Source organism: Pleurodeles waltl, chromosome 6 (assembly GCF_031143425.1).
Source record: "Pleurodeles waltl isolate 20211129_DDA chromosome 6, aPleWal1.hap1.20221129, whole genome shotgun sequence".
NCBI lineage: Eukaryota > Metazoa > Chordata > Amphibia > Caudata > Salamandridae > Pleurodeles > Pleurodeles waltl.
The window spans coordinates 383,400,184-383,420,267 of record NC_090445.1 but is presented as its reverse complement, the minus strand read 5'-3'; the positions used below and the strand labels follow the sequence as shown (position 1 = coordinate 383,420,267).

The 20,084-nt window shown below is 45.7% G+C and overlaps 1 protein-coding gene across 1 annotated transcript in view; it reads right to left on the bottom strand.

Moving 5' to 3' along the window:
* Positions 1 to 1,184: 1,184 nt before the first annotated feature.
* The window catches only part of LOC138301569 (olfactory receptor 6B1-like), a 161,653-nt gene continuing 142,753 nt past the window's right edge, over positions 1,185 to 20,084 (bottom strand). Inside the window, exons 3-5 of the mRNA XM_069242087.1 lie at positions 18,025 to 19,009; positions 8,515 to 8,639; positions 1,185 to 1,232 (exon numbers count right to left, since the gene is read on the bottom strand). Coding sequence (XP_069098188.1) covers positions 1,185 to 1,232; positions 8,515 to 8,639; positions 18,025 to 19,009 — 1,158 coding nt within the window. The remainder of the gene's footprint in view (positions 1,233 to 8,514; positions 8,640 to 18,024; positions 19,010 to 20,084) is intronic.

The window sequence follows — 20,084 nt, the reverse complement described above, 5'->3', positions numbered from 1 at the left end:
TAGAGCACTTCAAGAAAAATACTGACACTCTCTGCTCCTATTGTCTCCGAATGTTCCAGTTACGATGGAATCTGCATGGGGCTACAATAGTGGTAATTCCTAAGGATGGAAAGCCCCCTGAGGACTGCGATTCCTACCATCCGATTTTGCTCTTGAATATAAAAGAGAAAATCCTTGCCAAGATACTCGCCATGCTCCTAGTGGCAATTATATCATCCCTGTTTCACCAGGACTAGACAGGCTTTATTCCCAAGAGGTCAAATAGTTTCAACCTTTGTAGGCTCCATGTCTGAGTCGATACCATAAGGGAGTGGGTGAACCCCATCTGTACACCCAAAAAGCATTTGAGACAGCCCATTGCTGTATTCCCTGTGAACGGGGGTCAATCAGTGGAATTTCCCATAGCGAGAAGCACACACCAATGGTACCCCCCTCACCATTGTTGTTTGCCCTTATGATGGAGTCCCTGGCCAGACATATCAGACCTTCTGGAATATGCCTTGCTGAAAGAGAGGCTACCTATGGGTCAAATTGAAGAGAAAGCAATATTATAGATATACAAATCCCTGACTAACAACATGCCTGGCACTCTCAGATGCTTGAGGGAGAGGTGGAAAGAAGACCTTGGGTCCGCAGATGACACTGACTGGGAGGCCGCTCTTATGCAACCACGTAAAGTGGACATATGTATCCAACTATGGGTAACAGTTTTAAATCCTACATAGAATTTACTATGGTAGAGTGAGGCTCCATAAAATTGGGAGGGCCCCAGCTCTGAGCTGCCTAAGATGCGAGACGGGCAGGGGCACTTCTATGCATCCATTGTGGCTGTGGTACATATTCAGAAGTATTGGTCTAATATTCTTGGAGAACTAGGGGAGGCGCTTGAGGTTCAGATCCCTGTTAATCCATGCTATGCATTGTTGGGACTCCCCATCTACATGATTGCAGAGAAAGTGACCTATCAGACCCGGGGCTGTCCATGGAAATTTATCAAGGTATGGGGTCACTGGAGGGCGTATCATGATTTGTAGGATACACAACAATCCAAGATGAAGACACCGCATTTGATTGCTGACATGTTGAACATCCAGGATGACAGATGCGACTGCTCCAGTAACACAACCCTTAACTCATATGACAGACAGTCAAGCCATATCTGTAAGGACTTCTTCTGCACTACCTTAATATGTCGATACTTTTCCTGTCTCCTTGCGCAATGGGGCTTGTTGCTATGGTTATATGAAATATAAATTAAAACAGTTATAAAAATCAATATTGTAAAAATAATCTTTCCAAAGAGAAGTCCCTGGCTCAGAAATATGTGTGATTTCTCATTCAAACTTATTTTAAAATAGGTTGATACTTTCTTAAGCCCATTCATTTCCAATCTACCATCATGCTTATGTGATATCACTGAAAAAAATAATAACTTAGCATTTGATTCAGAAACATAATCTCTAGTAGTACTTGATGTAATTTCTCTTTATACTAAAATCCCACAGGTGAAAGGTTTTGAGATTATACAGAAGTATCAGAGACGGAGACCACATAGAGAACCAGCGGAGGTTATTATGAATTTTGCCTGGATAGCGTTGAGAAAAAACAATTCCAAGTTCAATTAGTTTTTCTTCCAAATTAAAGGTACTGTGATGGGCTGTCCATTAGCCCCAGAGATGGTGAGTCTCTGTATGGGCCTGTGGGAAAGCTGGGCTCATTACAGAATACTCCTAACCTTTTGTCCCCATTGTTCCTTTGGCTGGTATTTTGTTTACTCTGATGGTGCCCTGGGCACTGCCAACCAGTCTAAGGGCCTGTGCTCTGAGCAAAAGTATTATGCAAATTAAGCTAATTATAATTAGCTGTATCAACCTACCTATAAGTCCCTAGTACATGGTAGAGCATGTAGGTTTAGGGACCCCAGCATAGGTGGTGCACTCATTGGTGCAGTGCTGTGGTTCCCAGAGTAATTTTAAAGGCAGGCTTATCCTGCTGGATTCTTTTAAGTTAAAGTTAACCTCAAATTTTACTGTAGAATTAAAAGTATTTCCAAAGTCTTAAACTACATTATTTTTATATATAACTCACCATGGGGTACAATGTAACTATGAGCAGAGGCCTTATAGAAGATGTTTTGTAAGCCCTGGTGAGGGAAACATAGCCACATTTGTTTTCCCCCATAGTATTGAATGGGCTCCAGTTCAATTTAGAACTCTACCTGAACATTGCCATCTTCAGCCCTGCAGTGCCCTTCTCTGATTGGCCAGCCTCTGGCAGCCTGAAGTGGCGGGGGATGAGGATAAAGGAAGTGCCTGGGGGAGGAGATCTGCCTCAGCAGATAGTGAAACAGGATGGGGGAAGAACCAGCCAAACCAGACTTCAAACTAGGGAAGGACATCTGGACCTACTAGTGGACCCCCCATTTCCTGTAAAACCAGATAGCCAGACGCCCCCCTAGTTAGATTAGGAGAGGGCTGGAGAGGGATGTGTTAAAGGAACTTAGTCACATCAGTGGTTGGGCTCAGTCAGACCTAACCTCCATGATTGAAGTTCTGCTATTTTAGATTTTTGAGGAATGTTGCTCCCTGGGATTGATATTTGCCACACATCCCAGGAAGTGGTCATCCAAGAGGGTGACGGACCTGCTTGTGATTGGTCAAGAGTTCCACCGTACTTTCCACACCAGGAGCAAGGATAAATATGGAAGAGCTGCATCCACACCTCAGACCCCTTCTAGGAACAAGAGAAGAAGAAAGAGGACTGCCCTGCTGGGACCCTGACCTGCACCTGGACACTGCACTCCGAAGGACTGCACCAGCTACACACTTAGGCTTCACCACAAAAAGGAATTTGCCTGACTTCATCTGGTTCAAGAATGGACTAACTGCTACAGGTAGAAAATAGCTAATCAGAGTCCACTGCATCAAAACCTGAGGAAACGGAGCAGTTGACCATTGTCCACTCTTCATTTTTGGATTTGAACAAGGTGCATTCTGGGAGTTGGAGTCCTAACTCTTAAGAAGCAATTCAGAGCTTCTTGAACCTTGGGGTGAGCTGTGGACTCCTAAAGAACCTTCAAAGACTTTCTGGAAGAACATCCAGAAGTTTGGAGAAGGCTGGAGCACTTTTGGAAACAAATTCTAATATAGGGACCGACTCAACGTTGTGAGTCAAGCTGGCTGCGACCCGGCCTGACTTGCAGGTTCGTCCCGCTGAAAAGCTCCTGAGCCCTAGACTTCCAGGATTTCACCAGGGACTCCTGGGTAGGCAATCCTACAACATTGACTCGAAATCGGCTTGCTGCGGGGGGTTGTTTGACGTCGGAGAGAACAAGCTCTAAAAAAGTGACAAAGTCTGAATGTTAAAAGTTGAGCGGGACTTCCCGAGCAGCGTATCCAAGGAGGGCTCCAGGGACATCACCTCCAGTTTCAAGTTTGGCCTGGACTAAGATTTCTGTCCTGAAAAATCAACTAAGATCGAAGGTGGAAGTTTTCACCAAGGTCTTCTGCGTACCACTGAGAAACTCATTCTGAAAAAATGACTAAGTCCAAAGGTAAACTTTTGACCCAGGCCTCCCCCTTGCTGTAGAAGAGCAGGGATCCATTGTGGTCTGCCTCATATTTTGACTTTGAGCTGGTCGAGGTGCGATCAGATTTCCTAAGTGGCGGTTACAGTTTCAAGGCGATAAAAAACATTTATTGTTTAAAAATGCATATCTCCGGTTCCCCTTATTTGATTTTATTTGTTCTTGTGTCAAATTAAAGATTTAAAAAAATCTATATTTATAAGTTAGTTTTGGCTGTCTTTTTTGAGGACTGCCACAGTGGCAGCCGGAAAAAGATCATCATGTTGGTAGTAATCGTTCCACTGTATTAAGAGTTACACTGTGAAGTCTGCCAAAAAACTGCCAATTTTTTAAAACTGCCAGAACACTGGAGGATGGAAAAGAGACGGTTCCACCAACAGCACCACCAAACCGACAAAAATCCTCCTCTCATCTTATGATCCACAAATCACAACAGCGGTTCTTCCATGGTGGAAAACCATTGGTGGTGTGAACCACTGAAGTCTCAACTCACATTACACTGAACACAACACCACATTGGATAGTTTGAATACCCCACACTTGACCCACATCCACACACACGACACACCTGCACACTCTACACACCCCTACAGAACCCACAATCCTTTGCAAACAAAATGCCAAACACAGCCTCAGAGGAGCAATAACCCACACAGATTTCGGAAAACACCTTCTGTTACTTATACACATTGCACCACGCATACATCACACACCTGCACAACACACAATTCACTCTTCCACACAACACACAACAACCTGCACCCACTCACATCACAGCACCTATACCTCATCACTTACATTTTTTCAGCCTTTTTCCTTTAATGCTACCTCACTGTCCTCACCACCTCTACTGTGTCCTCACAAAAGAACCCACAATTCACGGATGATGAGTTGAGGGTCCTGGTGGATGAAATTGTCATGGTGGAACACAGGTCCAGCACTCATCAATAACCCAGAAAATTGAGGTGTGGCAAAAAATAGTCAACAGGGTCAATGCTGTAGGCACCTATTCAAGCACAAGGGAGGACATCAGGAAGAGGTGGAATGACCTCCAGTTGAAGGTGTATTCTATGGCATCTAGGCACCAGCTGGCGGTACTGAAGACTGGCCGTGGGCCCCCGCCTCCTCCCCATACTTTCATATCTTGGGAAGAGAAGGTCTTGGTCATACTGAATCCTGAGAGCTTGACAGGAATACCTGGGGGAGTGAAGTCTGGTAAGTCCCCACAACATTCATGTCACCCAATTGTTCTTTTCTGCAGGCTCCCTCACCACCTTATCCCACCTCAATTAACAAACCACCCACCAGCCCTTTGTCCAAATGTCCTAATACCCCTCACTTCCATGCCATATGTCCACTAAACTCATCTGGCAGCGCAGCTTCTGGGAATGGCATGTGAAGTACTGTGAACCGATAGCACCACAACTCTCAGGAGGAAATATCTCACCTTTATGAAAACCCGAAAGTGAGATGTCATGCATGTGAAACTACCACTCTAAACCAGTATGAATGTCCAACCGTTAAACAGTTTATGGCAATGACAGCAATGCAAAGACTCACTCCCACTTTGATTACAAGCAAAACACAGCACCAGCTGAGTGCCCCAGCAAACTGCTCTTAGAACAAATACCTAAGATTGAAATATACTAACCTAGGCTGGAAATTTGGATGGCAAAGTGGATGCACATGCAGTACATCCAGATAGAGGTCAATGTCTATTGCTTACTCACTTGCTGTGCCCCTACTCTGACACTATTGTGAAGTGTCCAGCTTAGTTTGTGCCATGTATTACGCTAGACACTTCACTAAGCAACAAAGGTGAACACCCATATCAATAGTCAGACAACAAAAGATGGTATCAGCAGTCTAATTACTACCAATATAAACATCTTTACACATGGTGTATGGTATTGAAATTACAGAGTCTCATGTTGTACTAAGTAAGATTTTACAGCAGTTGTCATTGTAATTTCTGGGGATCATGTTAAGGCACTGTGTGCATCACACACAACATCAATAATATTCTAAATGAAACATCATTTGAAACATGTACTGCAACTCTGTGTTTCACTTCTTCCACAGGTACCCTTGACACCATGGAGAAGATACCAGAGACTGCCACTACCCCCTAGATGAAGGCCATAGTGAGGACAACACCCCTGGATGTGTGGACACTAAGGATGAAGCTGGCCCATCAAGGACACCTGGTTAGTCAACAACTGTCAGCCTCAGCCTGCCACAGTGACTCCTCCCCTTCCCTGTTGCATCAACATCACAGGCAACCATTCACTCCCAAATGTCTGTCCCAAGGACTGTTTCATCCATTGTGTTCCCCCCAGTATCTGAGTCTCTCCCTCTTACCCCGACAATGATGGTGCTGACAACACCGGGAGTGGGCACAGGCATGTTGGGGTATGGTGTGTGAGAGGGATGGTATGGGCCAGAGGATGGAAGCTCCAAGGGACAATACTGACCAGAAACCCATCTCCCAAGTCTTAGGAGTCTACCAAAATTCCCAAGACATGATGGGGCAGGTAGTCACCATGATGGGAGAAATCCAACAGCTGCAGAGGGACAACCACCAGGAAGTTATGCAGCAGTGGCAGGCACAAAATGCCATCCTGGCGTCCATTGCTACATTGCTGAGGGACATTATTACTACGCTGAGTAGGTCTACCACACATCTTCACGCCCTGTTCCACTAGTAATGACTCTTCAGGCCCTTCAACAGCTACGGCTGCCAGTGGAATGGAGGACCTGCCTGTGGAAAGACATGCCTCAGACATGTTACCCTCTGTAGCAGAGGAACCCCCCGCAAACATGGATGTCCACCCAGACATCTGGGAGAAGTTGATGCCAAGACCAAACCCACTGCAAGGAAGTAAACCTCTCCTGACTGGTTTCCCTTCTGTGCCACAGATACACCCTTGTTGACTGTTCTGTAACCTAATTCTATTTTCCTGTGGTGTAAGGACACTGAGCTTCCTAATGGAGTAACATCTACCCTGATGATTTCAACCATCATGACTGAATCCTTCACTGTTTACTTTGTGTTTTGTTGGTTACTATTCACACATATTGTTGTGCACTCCCCAATAAATATACTTTAACAGAGGTCCTGTGCAAGTGGCATTTGTCAACCAGGTACAACTGTCATGTATGCCAACTATAGAATCAATATGTACCTCTGTATAGTACAAGCTTTGCTATGGACATCACATGTGTACTCCAGCACAAGGAGACTCATTACATTAATGCTGTAACATAGACATAAGCCAATACTGCTGCATTCTACACCTCCATACATGTATTTCTAGATTTGCAAACAACAGAGAGAATAGTACTGCTATTGACTTATGATTGTCAGCTTGGGTGTCATACACTACTCACACAAAGGATAGAGAATTTAGCGACATGTCAGTCTTCCTACAAGCCAGGAGGGATACAGATTGGTCCTTTGTAACACCATGTAAAGTCTTATCACATACCCATACCTTAGCTTCCTAATAATCATACCCCATGATACAGACAATATCAGTACTGATGTCCCCATTCCAGGTACATTTCACTTACATTGGCTATGTATCTGTAGGCTTGCCACTCACCTGTGACAGTCCACAGAGATGCATAATTGTCTGCAAAGAAGTAAAACACTGATAGCTATGTTACAGGTAGGTCACATACAACAGAAATCATTATGATGATAGAGGCTCTGGTTCAACATTTTCACATGTCAGACACATATGGACACATGCATGACACCATTTGACCACCTCTAGTACCAAACAGGTCTACTTGGAGGAAAAACAACTTCCACCCCAGTGTCCTGACAGTCTGGCCACATTGGTTACACTTATAAAAACATCAAGTGATGGACGGAATGCTGAACATTGTCAAACATTCACCCCCAGTCACAGATCTGGGTATAATCCATCATTTTGTTGCTGCCCATGCCATTCCAGTTTGGACCTGAAACCGGTCCCAGGATGCTTGTTTCCGGTCCAGTGAGAACCCAGCTTGGCAGTTTGGTCTGGACTATTCCCATGAGGAACAGGGTCAAGACTGATTTGGATATGGCTGGGTCCAAACTGGGGTGGCATGGTGAGCAAAAGAACAATGGATTAAACCCAGATCTATGACTGGGGGTGAGTGTTTGACAATGTTCAGCATTCCGTCCATCACTTGTTGTTTTTGCTTTGTCGCCCTAAGTGGGAAGGGTATGCCCAGACGTGGGTCCCGTGCTTCCCATGCCACTGGATTCAAGCTAGCCTGGCTGATGAGGGGTGACACCCCGAAACCAGTCTCAGGATGCTTGTTTCCGGTCCAGTGAGGACCTGGCTTGGCAGTTCAGTCTGGACTGTTCCCATGAGGAACAGGGTCAAGACTGATTTGCATATGGCTGGGTCCAAACTGAGGTGGCATGGTGAGCAAAAGAATGATGGATTAAACCCAGATCTATGACTGGGGGTGAGTGTTTGACAATGTTCAGCATTCTGTCCATCACTTGTTGTTTTCACATTGGTTACACTCCCATACTCTTGCCAATCAGTACCTGGTTTAATCCTTTACTACTTCTCATGTATGCCTGCAATTCCCATCTGCCTCTGCATTGCCAATGATGAAGAGCCAAACAGAAACTCAGCAAATCTGAGATTGACAGAGTTGAGGGTTAGGAAATAGCTGTAAACATACACCAATTCTGACAAGTCATTTTCAGAGGTGTGACTTTGCATGTGCGGTAACAATTCAGGACACTGTATACAACTCTGTTCTGTATACAATACTACATTACAAACTGCATGCACAACTGACTCATTGGCATTGGAGCTACCTAAGACCTCATGGATGACGATAAATAGGAGGTGACATGTCAGCCATCAATTCAAGGTTACAAAATGAAATATCACCATTAAGAGGACATCACATACCTTGAGTGAGTTGAAGTACTGATTAATGAGATCTGCCCTGGAGTTTCCAGCTTCATCTTCATCTGGCTCATCATCAATTGTCAAATCTACATTTCCACCCACATGTTTCACTGCCTCCCCCTCATCTGGTATGAATGGTATCTGAGTCTCAGGGCAAGGTTATGGAGCATGCAGCAGGCAACAATTATTTGACATACCTTGCTGGGTGTGTAGAGGAGGGCTCCTCCAGATAAATCAAGCCAGAAAAATTGTGCCTTCAGGAATATAAAAGTCTGCTCAACAACATGTCTTGTCCTTCTGTGGGCCTCATTGTAGCAGACTTCCCCTGGTGTGGTTGGGTACCTCACTAGTGTCAACAACCAAGGACGGTTTGGATAGCATGAGTCCCTGTAAGGAATCGATATAACAACACAAAGATATATATCTGGGAAATGCACATTTGTGATAGCAAGAAAGCAACTTAACAAACGCAGATGTAAAATGTGACTTACCAACCAGGCCAGTCCCTCTCTGTGTAGAGTTGTGTCATCAACAGTGGGATATTACCGTTGAGCATGATGGAGGAATCATGGACTGATCCTGGATACAGACTTTTGAAATGTACTGGTCGGCCAAACACTCCAGTTGGGTGTTGATGAGGTAAGAGAGATTCCTGTTCCTGTATACCTGTTCATTGGCAACATGGGTGTCATTGATGGCTCCAACCACATGGGCAATTTGTCTCATAGCATAAAACTCTATGTTCACATGGGCCAAATCCTCACGTTGGGGAAACCTGATGTAGCGGTCCAGGTGTTTCAACAATGCACACAGTACATCCTTCAAAACTAGACTGAACATGGTCTGAGTCATCCTTGCAGTTAGGGCCAGTGTATTCTGAAAGGACCCAGTGGCCAGAAAGTCTAGCACTGACATGACTTGAATGATGGGGGGAATGCTATTGGGATTGGGAATGGTAGGCATCAGATCTGGCTTCAACTGATCACAAAGGTCTTTGATTGTCTGCCTATTCAGGTGATAGATCTATATAATATGTCTCTCCTCCATGGTGTGCAGGTGTACTATTGGGCGGTACACTAGAGTTTGCCTTCCTCTCCTCATGCCAGGTTAACTATGTGGAAAAACAATTGTAGGTGACTTTTACAATGTACACATAATTAATATATTCATACACAAGTCAGACGTATCTGTTGTCGATACAGAGAGAACATATGACATCTGAAGTACAGCATCTTGCTATGCATCCTATGAAAGTTCCATTGGTTCACATTCCCTTAATCCTCAAATGTACTGTACATGCATATTTATCTGTAACTGTCAGTGTTTGATAGTCCAACCTATCCAGCCCCCCCACCACAGAAGAGGCCTACAGTGATGACAGCAACTCTGGACTTCAGGATCTGGAGGACCAACCTGGCCCATCAGGGACCTCTGGACAGTCGGTTATGAAGGCACAGTCACACACCACCACAGAGCCTACCCATCAAGAAACACCACCACAGCACCCACCCAGCGTACCCATACCTCTGTCCCCAGGACACATCAATCAGTAGTGTGTCCACCTCTACAGGGACCCCAGGACACCCCTTATACCCAGGACAATCAGGGACCTGGGCTCAGTGGAAGTGGGCACACTGTTCAGGGGACAGAGGCACAGGACAACAGAGAAACTGGGAGGAGTGCTGTGGGCCAGGGGGAGGACAGGCCCAGGAAACCGACTCTCCAGGAGGCACTTGCACAGATCCTGGTAGCATATCAACATTCCCAGGACATGATGGGCAGGATCCTGGACAATGTGCAGGAGAACAGGCGGCTGCAGAATGAACTGCACGAGGGGATCAGGGAGGACTTACAGGTCATCAACACCACTGTAGTTTCTATAGCAGGGGTGCTGGCACACATGGCCAATATTATGAGGGAGGCAGTCTCACAATAGCGGGCCCCTGCCACTAGCCAGACATCTGAACTGCGTTCCAACTCGTCTGGCGCTAGTGGACAGGAGGCCCCGCCACAGGGCCAACAGGCCACCAAAACCCCCCCAGAAGGAGAACAACCCCGCAAACGTTCCATGCGATCCAGACTGAGGACAGAAATTATTGCCAAGACCCCCGCCAGGAAATGAGACTCTCCGGTTTGTCACCTTTGTGTCCACCTTGAACTGCCATTGCTCCCCTTCTTATGTCCCCATGGACAATGCATATGTGCTACAAATAGACTGGAACAATACCCTGGACCTTCCTCCATTATCACCCCAGCCTATTGCACATGGAGTATGTAAAAATTTTCACAAATTGTATTCATTTAACAAGATTCAAACAATGCAATTCAACAGTACAGTAAATGAGCACATGTTAATGACCTGTAGCTGGCTGCAGTGTTCAGACCTGGAAATATTGTGAGGCACCAACATCTGTAAAATTAATTGCCAAAGGGTACAGTAAGTGGGCATAGAGGTGGGAAATAACAGCATGCCAGTGCCACAGATATTAAAAATAATTACAATGAAATGTGAAGTAACACTGTCTTACCTGTGTGTCATTGGAAGTACTGTCTGATGACTGCTGTTCTGTTGTCCTCATCCTCATCCTCTGCCTCCTCCTCCTCACTGTCCATAGGACCCACTGCTGTCACATAGGCATCTCCAGCCTCCTCCTGCAGAAAAGGCACATGGCGTCTCAGGGCAAGGTTGTGCAAAATGCAGCATTCCACTATTATTTGGCAGTCCTTCTTGGGTGAGTAGCACAGGGATCCACCTGTTAGATGGAGGCACCGGAACTTAGCCTTCAGGAGGCCATGGTCCATTCTATAATCCTTCAGGTTCGCCCATGTGCCTCATTGTAACGTTCTTCTGCCCTTGTCCTGGCATTCCTCACAGGGGTCAGCAGCCAAGATAGGTTGGGGTAACCGGAGTCACCTGCAAATATTGAGGGACAACATTTAGCCACACAGTATTCCATATGGCCCACACCATACCCATACACCAACATCTAATGGTGGAGACTAGGCCTCACATTTGAAATGCTGCTATTCCTCAGGACAAAGGCATCATGCACGGAACCAGGATACTTAGCATTGACGTGGGAGATGAATTGGTCCGTTAAGCACACCATCTGTACATTCATAGAGTGGAAACTCTTATGATTTCTGTACACCTGTTCATTTTGACGGGGGGATAAATGCAGTATGTGTACCATCAGTCGCCCCTATCATGTTGGGGATATGTCCCATTGCATAGAACTCGGCCTTCACCGTTGCCAAATCTTCACCTGGGGAAATACAATGTAGCTGCATGTGTTTAATCAGGGAAGGCAACACTCTTGTCAGCACAATTGAGAACATTGGCTGTAACATTCCTGCTGCAAAGCCCATTGTCACTTGGAAAGAACCAGCTGCCAGGAAATGGTGCACTGATAGAATTTGTACAAGAGGGGGGATCCCAGTCAGGTGACGGATAGCAGATATCAGGTCAGGCTCCAATTGTGTCCCTGTCCAGTCTATAGGTGAGGATAATATGCCTGTTCTCCAGTATTGCCAAGTCCACCAGGGGTCTGTACACGGGGGTATGTCTCCATCTCCTATTCATCCGCAGCGGTAGCAATATATGGAGCAAAAGAGTGAGGAGCCGGTCACAAACTGAACAATCAGGCTACCACAGAACATTGCATGCTGTTAATGGTAATGGGTCAGTGTGAATTGTCCAGTATGTCCAAATTTAAACAGTGATGCAGCAATTATCCAGGGTTTGCCCCCCACCCCTGAAACGGCGTCCGCCTGTCCTGTGTGGAGGGACAGGTGGAAGTGAGGTAATTCCGCTGATGTTGGGTGCCGTCGTGCAACTCCTCATTGGGTAACATTGGGCTCTATTGGTTACAGGGGCCTATGGTGATCTAGGCCGGTGGTGACGGTATGCACCGCCGCGGATATGACCGCCATTTTCTATCTGATGCCTCGCTTGCTACCTGATCTTCAACAGGAGAGGACCTACACTGCATGTGCTGCTGTGACCTGTGTCGGGAACCTACCATGGCCCGTGTGACTGGGGAAAGGGCCCCAGCCTTCACTTTTTGCATTGGAGAGACTGCTGTATGGGCCTCCAGACCAACAGGTGAGTATACTGTGGGCACAATGCAAGAGGCATGAATGTATGGGGTGGTGTGTGTGAAGGCCTTGTGCAAGGGGGGTGGGTGGATGTCCTCTGGGCAGGGTATTGGTTGTGTGCTGGGACATGTGCGTGCAAATGGTGATGTGAAAGGGTATGGTGGGCCATAAGTGTAACAGGCAGGACTGTCTGACTAATACTATCTTCCTGTCTGTATTGTCTCTGCAGGTCAGTGTCCATCAAAAGAAGGATTTGTGGGGTGCAATCGCCAAGGAGGTGTGGACCCTGGGGGTCTACGGCTGGTGGAGAACCCAAAGTCGGAAACGGTGGGAGGACCTGAGATGCTGGGCACGGATGACGTTGGAGGCCCAGATGGGGATGGCCTCCCAACGAGGAAGGGGTGCCCGTAGAACCCTGACCCCCCTGATGGCCCGCATACTGGGGTGGCCTATCCAGAGCTGGATAGGCGCTTAAGGGCATCACAGCAGCCACAAGGGGGTGAGTATAGTGCCCATCATTACTACTAACGCCTGGTGGGGAGGTAGCCGGGTGATAGATATGTGTCAGTGGGTGCCCTTAGGCCAGGCCTGACTTAGCAGCGTATGGCCTCTGGTGGCTAGGGTTCTGAAGGGATAATCCTGCCTACCTAGCTTGGAAGCATCCACTACTGGTCAGGGCTGCGTGGGTCCCAGGTGTGCTGCTGTTGGTGGTGTGTGCCCCTCCTCATGCCTAGGTGGCTAGCGATATCAGTGGTGGTGCAAAGCATAGTGCATAGGCCTGTTCCCTGTGTGTGAGGGTGCTGTGTACGCCAACGGTGGAGTTGGTGCAGCTCCCAACCACCAACCATGGTTGTGCATCCATCGGAGGTTGCAGGGGATGGGCTGGAGCCTTCCCCCAGCAGCAGCACCAGCACTGCCACCTCCAGTGGGCAGCCATCCGAGGCTGCAGGGGATGGGCTGGAGCCTCACCCCACCAGCAGCACCACCACCTCTATTGAGCAGCCATCACCGCCGGTGGACGGTATGTAATCCTGCCTCCTTGGGCTGCTGTGCATCCTGCCCCCTACAAATCCAGTGGGTATGACACCCACCTTAGAGACTGTGACCTTGCACTCCCCAGGATCAAGAGCACAGGGCACATTGCCCCCTCCAGAACCAGTGGGTAAGACACCCACCTACCCCATCCTCCCCAGGATCAAGAGCACAGGGCAGGATGCACCCTCCAGAACCAGCGGATAAAACACCCACCTCCCCAGCCTCCCCAGGATTAAGAGCACAGGGCACAATACCCCCTCCAGAACCAGTAAGTAAGACACCCACCTACCCCAGCCTCCCTACGATCAAGAGCACAGGGCACGAGGCCCCCTCCAGAACCAGTGGGCAAATCACCCACTTAAGAGACTGTGGCCTTGCACTCCCCAGGACCAAGCACATGGCATGTTGCCCCCTCCAGAGCATGTTGGCAAATCACCCACTTGAGAGACTGTGGCCTTGCACTCCCCAGGACCAAGCACAGGGCATTTTGCCCCATCCAGAGCATGTGGGCAAATCACCCACTTGAGAGACTGTGTTCTTGCACTCCACAGGACTAAGCACAGGGTATGTTGTCCCCTCCAGAGCATGTGGGCAAATCACCCACTTGAGTGACTGTGGCCTTACACTACCCAGGACCATGCACAGGGCATGTTGCCCCCTCCAGAACCAGTGGTGTTGTTCCATCTGCCGGCAGAGGTGCCCCTCTGTCTCCCACCCCCCTGAGGTGCCTGCCTATTTGCCAACTGATGACCATGCAGTGTTGTCTCTGTGTTGATGCAGGTGACAAGTGGGGCCTTGGACTTTGGCCTGTGGCCATGTGGCCCATGCAAACTGAGGACTGGGCAGTGTCCCTTGTTCTGTACATTTGTAACTATCTGTTACATTGGCTAAATTATTATTTATACTGTGTTGATCTTTTTACACTCACTTTAGTAAATTTGCTCTGTCCTTGCATTATTTAGTCGATTTAGGGGAATTAACTTGTTTTCTTGTGCATCTGGCTGTGTGTATGGGGTGTGTATATCGTGTGTGTGTGGTATGTGTCACTGTGGTTTTCCTCCCTCCCTCGTCCCCTTGTGTGCTAGGTGGCTGTACTCACCGCTGTCGTCTTCGCCGTCGTTGGTGTTCGTGGTGGAGAAGCACGTAAAAAACCATGGGGAAGACATGCATTTCGGGCTCCATTGACTGCGTGGTGTTCCCTGTGTCTCCAATGGTGAGTCTTTTCACTTCTGTGCAGTGTTTCTGCCAGGCTTTTGATGTCGTTGGTATCCCCCCGGAAAAGGTGGCGGATTGGCATGTTCTAATATGGTAGGCGGAACATTGACTTCCGCCTGGCTGTAGGCGGCTAGCGCCATGGGGTATGTTGTTTCCGCCCTGGCGGACGGTGTGGTAAAGTGGCTGTCTATCGGAGATCTATCTGTCATGGTCATAATTTGGCGGTAATTACTGCCAGCCTGTTGGCAGTATTACTGCCACTTTTACACCAACCGCCAGGGCTGTAACGAGGGCCTAAGTATTCTTATTTTATAATCAAGACATAAGCCACCTGAAGGATGCATATAACAGCTTCATTCATGTCTCTTCTATCATTATTGACATCCTATACAGTGGGGTTAGGGCATGAATACTTGTAAATTCATGTTTAGAAACTATGGCCCTTATTAAAGAATAAGTGGTGCAATAGCTATGATGCACCACTTTTCTTGCGCCCCCTACCGGCATCTAACGACACCATGGTTGCGCCATATTTATAATACGCACACCATGGGGGTCGTCAGCACAATAGTGTCAACATTTTTTATGCTATTGTGCCGCTTTGTTACACTAGCATCAACATTTTTGACACTAGTGCAGCAAAGTGCGAGGAGGCCTACAGGTTACTAAGGGAGCATCACTTTAACACCTGCTTTGAGACGGCATTAAAAATGATGCTAAAAATGGCACAGTGAAATCTTTTAAATTTCACTGCACCATTTTTACAAGTCTCCCAGTGCCGGAATGCCCCTCTTGCATACATTATGCCTGGCGCAGGCATAGTGTGGCATAACGGGTTACAAAGAGGCGCAATGCAAATCCACTTTAGTGCTGCCTTATTGTAAAAGAAATGATGCTATGGTGGCTCTAAAGTAGCGCTAGGGGGTCTTAAATATGCCCCTATAATTTCTAATAAATGCACCTCAGTGCAGTGATATAATCTAATGTACATATGTAAATAAAACCTTTCCACATGTCAGAGAAATACACTTTTGGATGTGTATATAGACTGTATCATACTGTTATTTTATCTTTGTTGAGCATACCAACTATATTGATGCATCATATTATCACTCTTAGTGACAAGTCAGACCCATGGCTCAGGTTTGGCTCAGCTCACTATATTAATTTCCTGGTTTGTCTAGCATTACATATTATATATGTGATCATAGAGCATACTTCCAGTATCATCAAGATTCATTCTGGAACTCTTTAGACAAACATCCTAAATAATTTTTCTCAGTTTAACATTTTTAATGCCATGGACTGAGTTGTTACTGTGGAAAAACGTGATAGGTAGCTTGCAAACATTTCATCCATTGGCAATCACTTGAGTTATATTCCAGTTCATCCACTATACTACTTTATACAGAGACCAGACTTTCTACTTCAATAAGAATAGCTCAGCCTGAAATGCCAAGTGAGGACTCCCCTGACCATAAACAACAACTGGAACAGTACAGCTTCTAAAGTCGAAGCCTATGTTACTCACTCTACCGTTTCTCTTCTGTCAGGACTTTTCCATTGGCTCAGTAATCATTTGCAGAGGTGACAATTTTCCTCTTTGAATGTTCATGCCTTTCATTGTAAATAAATAACACTTCCACAAACCTAATTTGAGGGAGATGTTATCTGCACCACCAATATATTGCAATTCATTCCAGGAACTACATCTAAGAAAAGTCAAAGATCACTGGCTGCCACTGATGTAATATGGTAGCAGCTTCTGCACAGTTTAGTTTGATCTGATATGTAATGGTTTATCTTAGGTGTAAATTAGCAACACACAATTCAAGACTAAGCTAAAAATCTAAATATGCCTTTACATACAAAGCCGGGATTCCAGTGACACATGCCAGCTGAACAACTTGTCAGAGAAGTAGTGAGAGCACTAAAGGCTCTGGGCAGTGCCTATGCAGGAAGTGGTGAAATTGGTCCACATCAGTGTTGTTAGGGGGCCATTATAGTGGTCAAAATTAGTCATGAACAGTGGTGGGATTGGGTCCTATCAATGGTAGAATTGGGCTGCAAATGTGATGAAAGTGGATGGAGGCCTCTCTCAAAAACATTTTGCCACCTGCACTTATTTTTTCACAAATTAAATACTGTCAGTAGGTGCCTGACATTTGTGCTTCAGCTCTGAAAAACTTCTCACAATTTAAATGGTACTCAGAGTGTGATAATCAGTTGTATGGAATGAGTGCCAATGCACGAGCAGGTAATATAGCGCTAAGGATTATCCCACGAATATTCACATGCAGCGATTCCCACATTTCCTGAGCTTTGGAGAACAGCTTTCCTTCACCATATTCAGGTTCTTCTGAAAGCCAAAAGTCTCCTTGATTACAACTGCTGTTTTTATGAGTATCTGTGGTGTGACAAGTGCTGTGGTTGTGGCATTTGATATACAGAATATCACATAGGCATCCATACAGAGGCTTACCCACTGGGTTAGTCAAATCATGCTCAAGGATCCATTGGATCAAATCCCTGTGTAGGGTTTCTACCTATGAACGAGAGCACTCCGGCACTTCATTATTATCTCTCCTCAGTCATAGCCATTAGCGACTGTTCCACCTGCTCTAAATGTCAAGCATACTGGTAATCTATGACAGCTATGTCTCAGCTATCAGTTATTCAGACTTTTACTACAATCTACCCTGAAGACCCTCTTGGATGTAGTTCTCTCAGAGGGAGCCCTCATGAGGTTTTTTCTTTCTCAGGTGGGGAGGAGATATGGCTTAACAGCTAGAGGGGCTGACATTGGAACTGGAAAATTAGGTGTAGGTCCTGGCCTCAGATCAACAGCCTTTGATTCTCTGCAAATTACTTAATCTCTTTGTGCATACAAGCCTGTAACATACTTTGCTTCTTATGTAGAATGTTCTGATGCCCTTGGGATAAGTTAGTTAAAACTACAAGCAAAAAGTGATATCCCTACTGAGACAGACAACTGAGAATGATCAACTCCCACAATTCTAGGCCAGTAATGGCATATGAGCAGGAGACCAGAAACTCATAGGATAGAGACTAGGCTTTGGGTTGACCATGCTGAGAAGTTGGCTGGTTGGAAGGAAACCAAAGCATGTTTACTTAGGATGGTATGCAGGTCATGCCAATTACATAACTTGACATGTTTATATGTTTTAAAATTTAGATTTTCTTTATTCACACAAAGTAAATTCTTCAAATTTTTCTTTACATCATTGTTCCTAAAGCAATAGATGAATGGGTTTAAAAGGGGGGTCACAAGGGTATAGAAAACCGCCACAATTTTACTTGAGTCAAAGGCATCGCTGGCTTTTGGCCTGACATACATGAATGAGACTGTCCCATAATAAATGAAAACTACTGTAAGATGTGAAGCACATGTGGAAAATGCTTTTCTCTTGCCTTTGGTGGATGGTACCTTGAGGACTGCAGAAATAATGTAGATGTATGAGACCAGGATGATAAGGACGGAGCTGACAATAACTAAAGAGGAACAGATAAGGTTAATAATGTTATTTAAGGCAACTGTTGAACATGAAAGGTTCAATAGAGGTGGAGCATCACAGAAGAAATGATTTATTATGTTTAAACCACAAAAGTATAACCTAGATATTAGAAATATTGGTATAAAGGTAGTGATGAATCCTCCAATCCATGATAACATTACTAGCTGAAAGCATAACCTTCTGCTCATGATGGATGAGTAGCGAAGAGGGTTGCAAATGGCTAGATAGCGGTCAAAAGCCATTTCTGTAAAGAGTATACATTCAGTGGAGCTGAGAAAAAAAAAGAAAAACAATTGAGCAATGCAGCCACCAAAAGAGATGGCATTGCCACCAGAAAGAAGGCATGCCAGCATCTTTGGCACAGTGACAGATATACAACACATTTCCAGTAATGAAAAATAACCCAAGAAGAAATACATAGGTGTGTGGAGCTTTCGGTCCTTGCAGATGATGAAAATGATGACCGCATTTTCACACGCGGTCAGCAAGTAATCCATAAACAGCAATGAGAAGATCAGAGGCTGCAGGTTCCTACTCTGAGGAAATCCCAAGATAATGAATTCTGTAGGAACAGTCTGATTAGGTGCCGCCAGTAAGCCTTCTAAATCAACCTGCAATAAATAGAAGACGGTTATCAGCAGAATTGACAAAAAATATTCAAAATGTTATCATAATTATTTTGATTAAGATTATAAAGAACGATTTAATATATTTTTCAACATATTGTATTCACATTTTCAGCACTAAGTAAATTCTCTCCACAGTTCGAGTATTCTGGCGAAAGTAGGTGCTTTCATCTGGAGGCAGATAGGAGGGGTTTAATGTGTACAATACTTGCCTATTTATTCCTGGGAATAATTACCTCCATTGTACACCCTTGGTGGGAAATTGGATTGTTGGTTGACTGGAGTGGGAGCCCTGGTAAAACAGCAACCACAATTCGTGCCAGGATAAGGAAAAAGCAAACCCCAAATTAACCTGTGCTCACCCTCTGGTAGCTTGGTGTAGAACAGTCAGGGTTAACTTAAAGGGCAACATGTAAAGTATATGTGCAAAACTTCAAACAGTTGCACACTGAAAAGTTCACTCAAAAAGGATTCGGTTAGAAAAAGAAAATTTTATTTAAGAGATTAAAAAAGATCAAAACTGAAAAAATCGAACTAGTAGACCTAAAGTTATGATTTTTTAAAGAATAATCTGTAGTATGGCGCTTATAAGAAAAAAGCACCAACTAAGGATATCTGGTTGTGCCTGACTGACACAAAGTCAAAAGTTAAGGCCGACCTCGATGGGGTGCAGGTCAGGTAAAGAGACCTAGTTGAACAAAGTACCTTAATCCTGGTTGTGGATTGTTGTATGGATCCGAGTCGAAGATGTGCCATGCCAGTGATACAATGCATTGGTTCTGAGATGGGGTAAGGATGCGATGCAAGGTCCTGTTGCACAGACATTGAGGATCAGATGCAAAGGCTGGTGTAGAGGGTATTTTGCGCAGCTGAGTTGATGTGCCAGTTCTGATGGCAGGGAAGCTGTGATGTAGAGCTGAGAAGACCGGCTCCAGGGAAGCCTTATGCACGGTGGCTCCAAAGGTGATGCAAAGAACCCAAGATGTTGGATGCTGTGGTGATGCAAGTCTTCTGTGTTGGGTTCAATCCATGCAACAGCGGCAATGCATCTGTTCTGTTT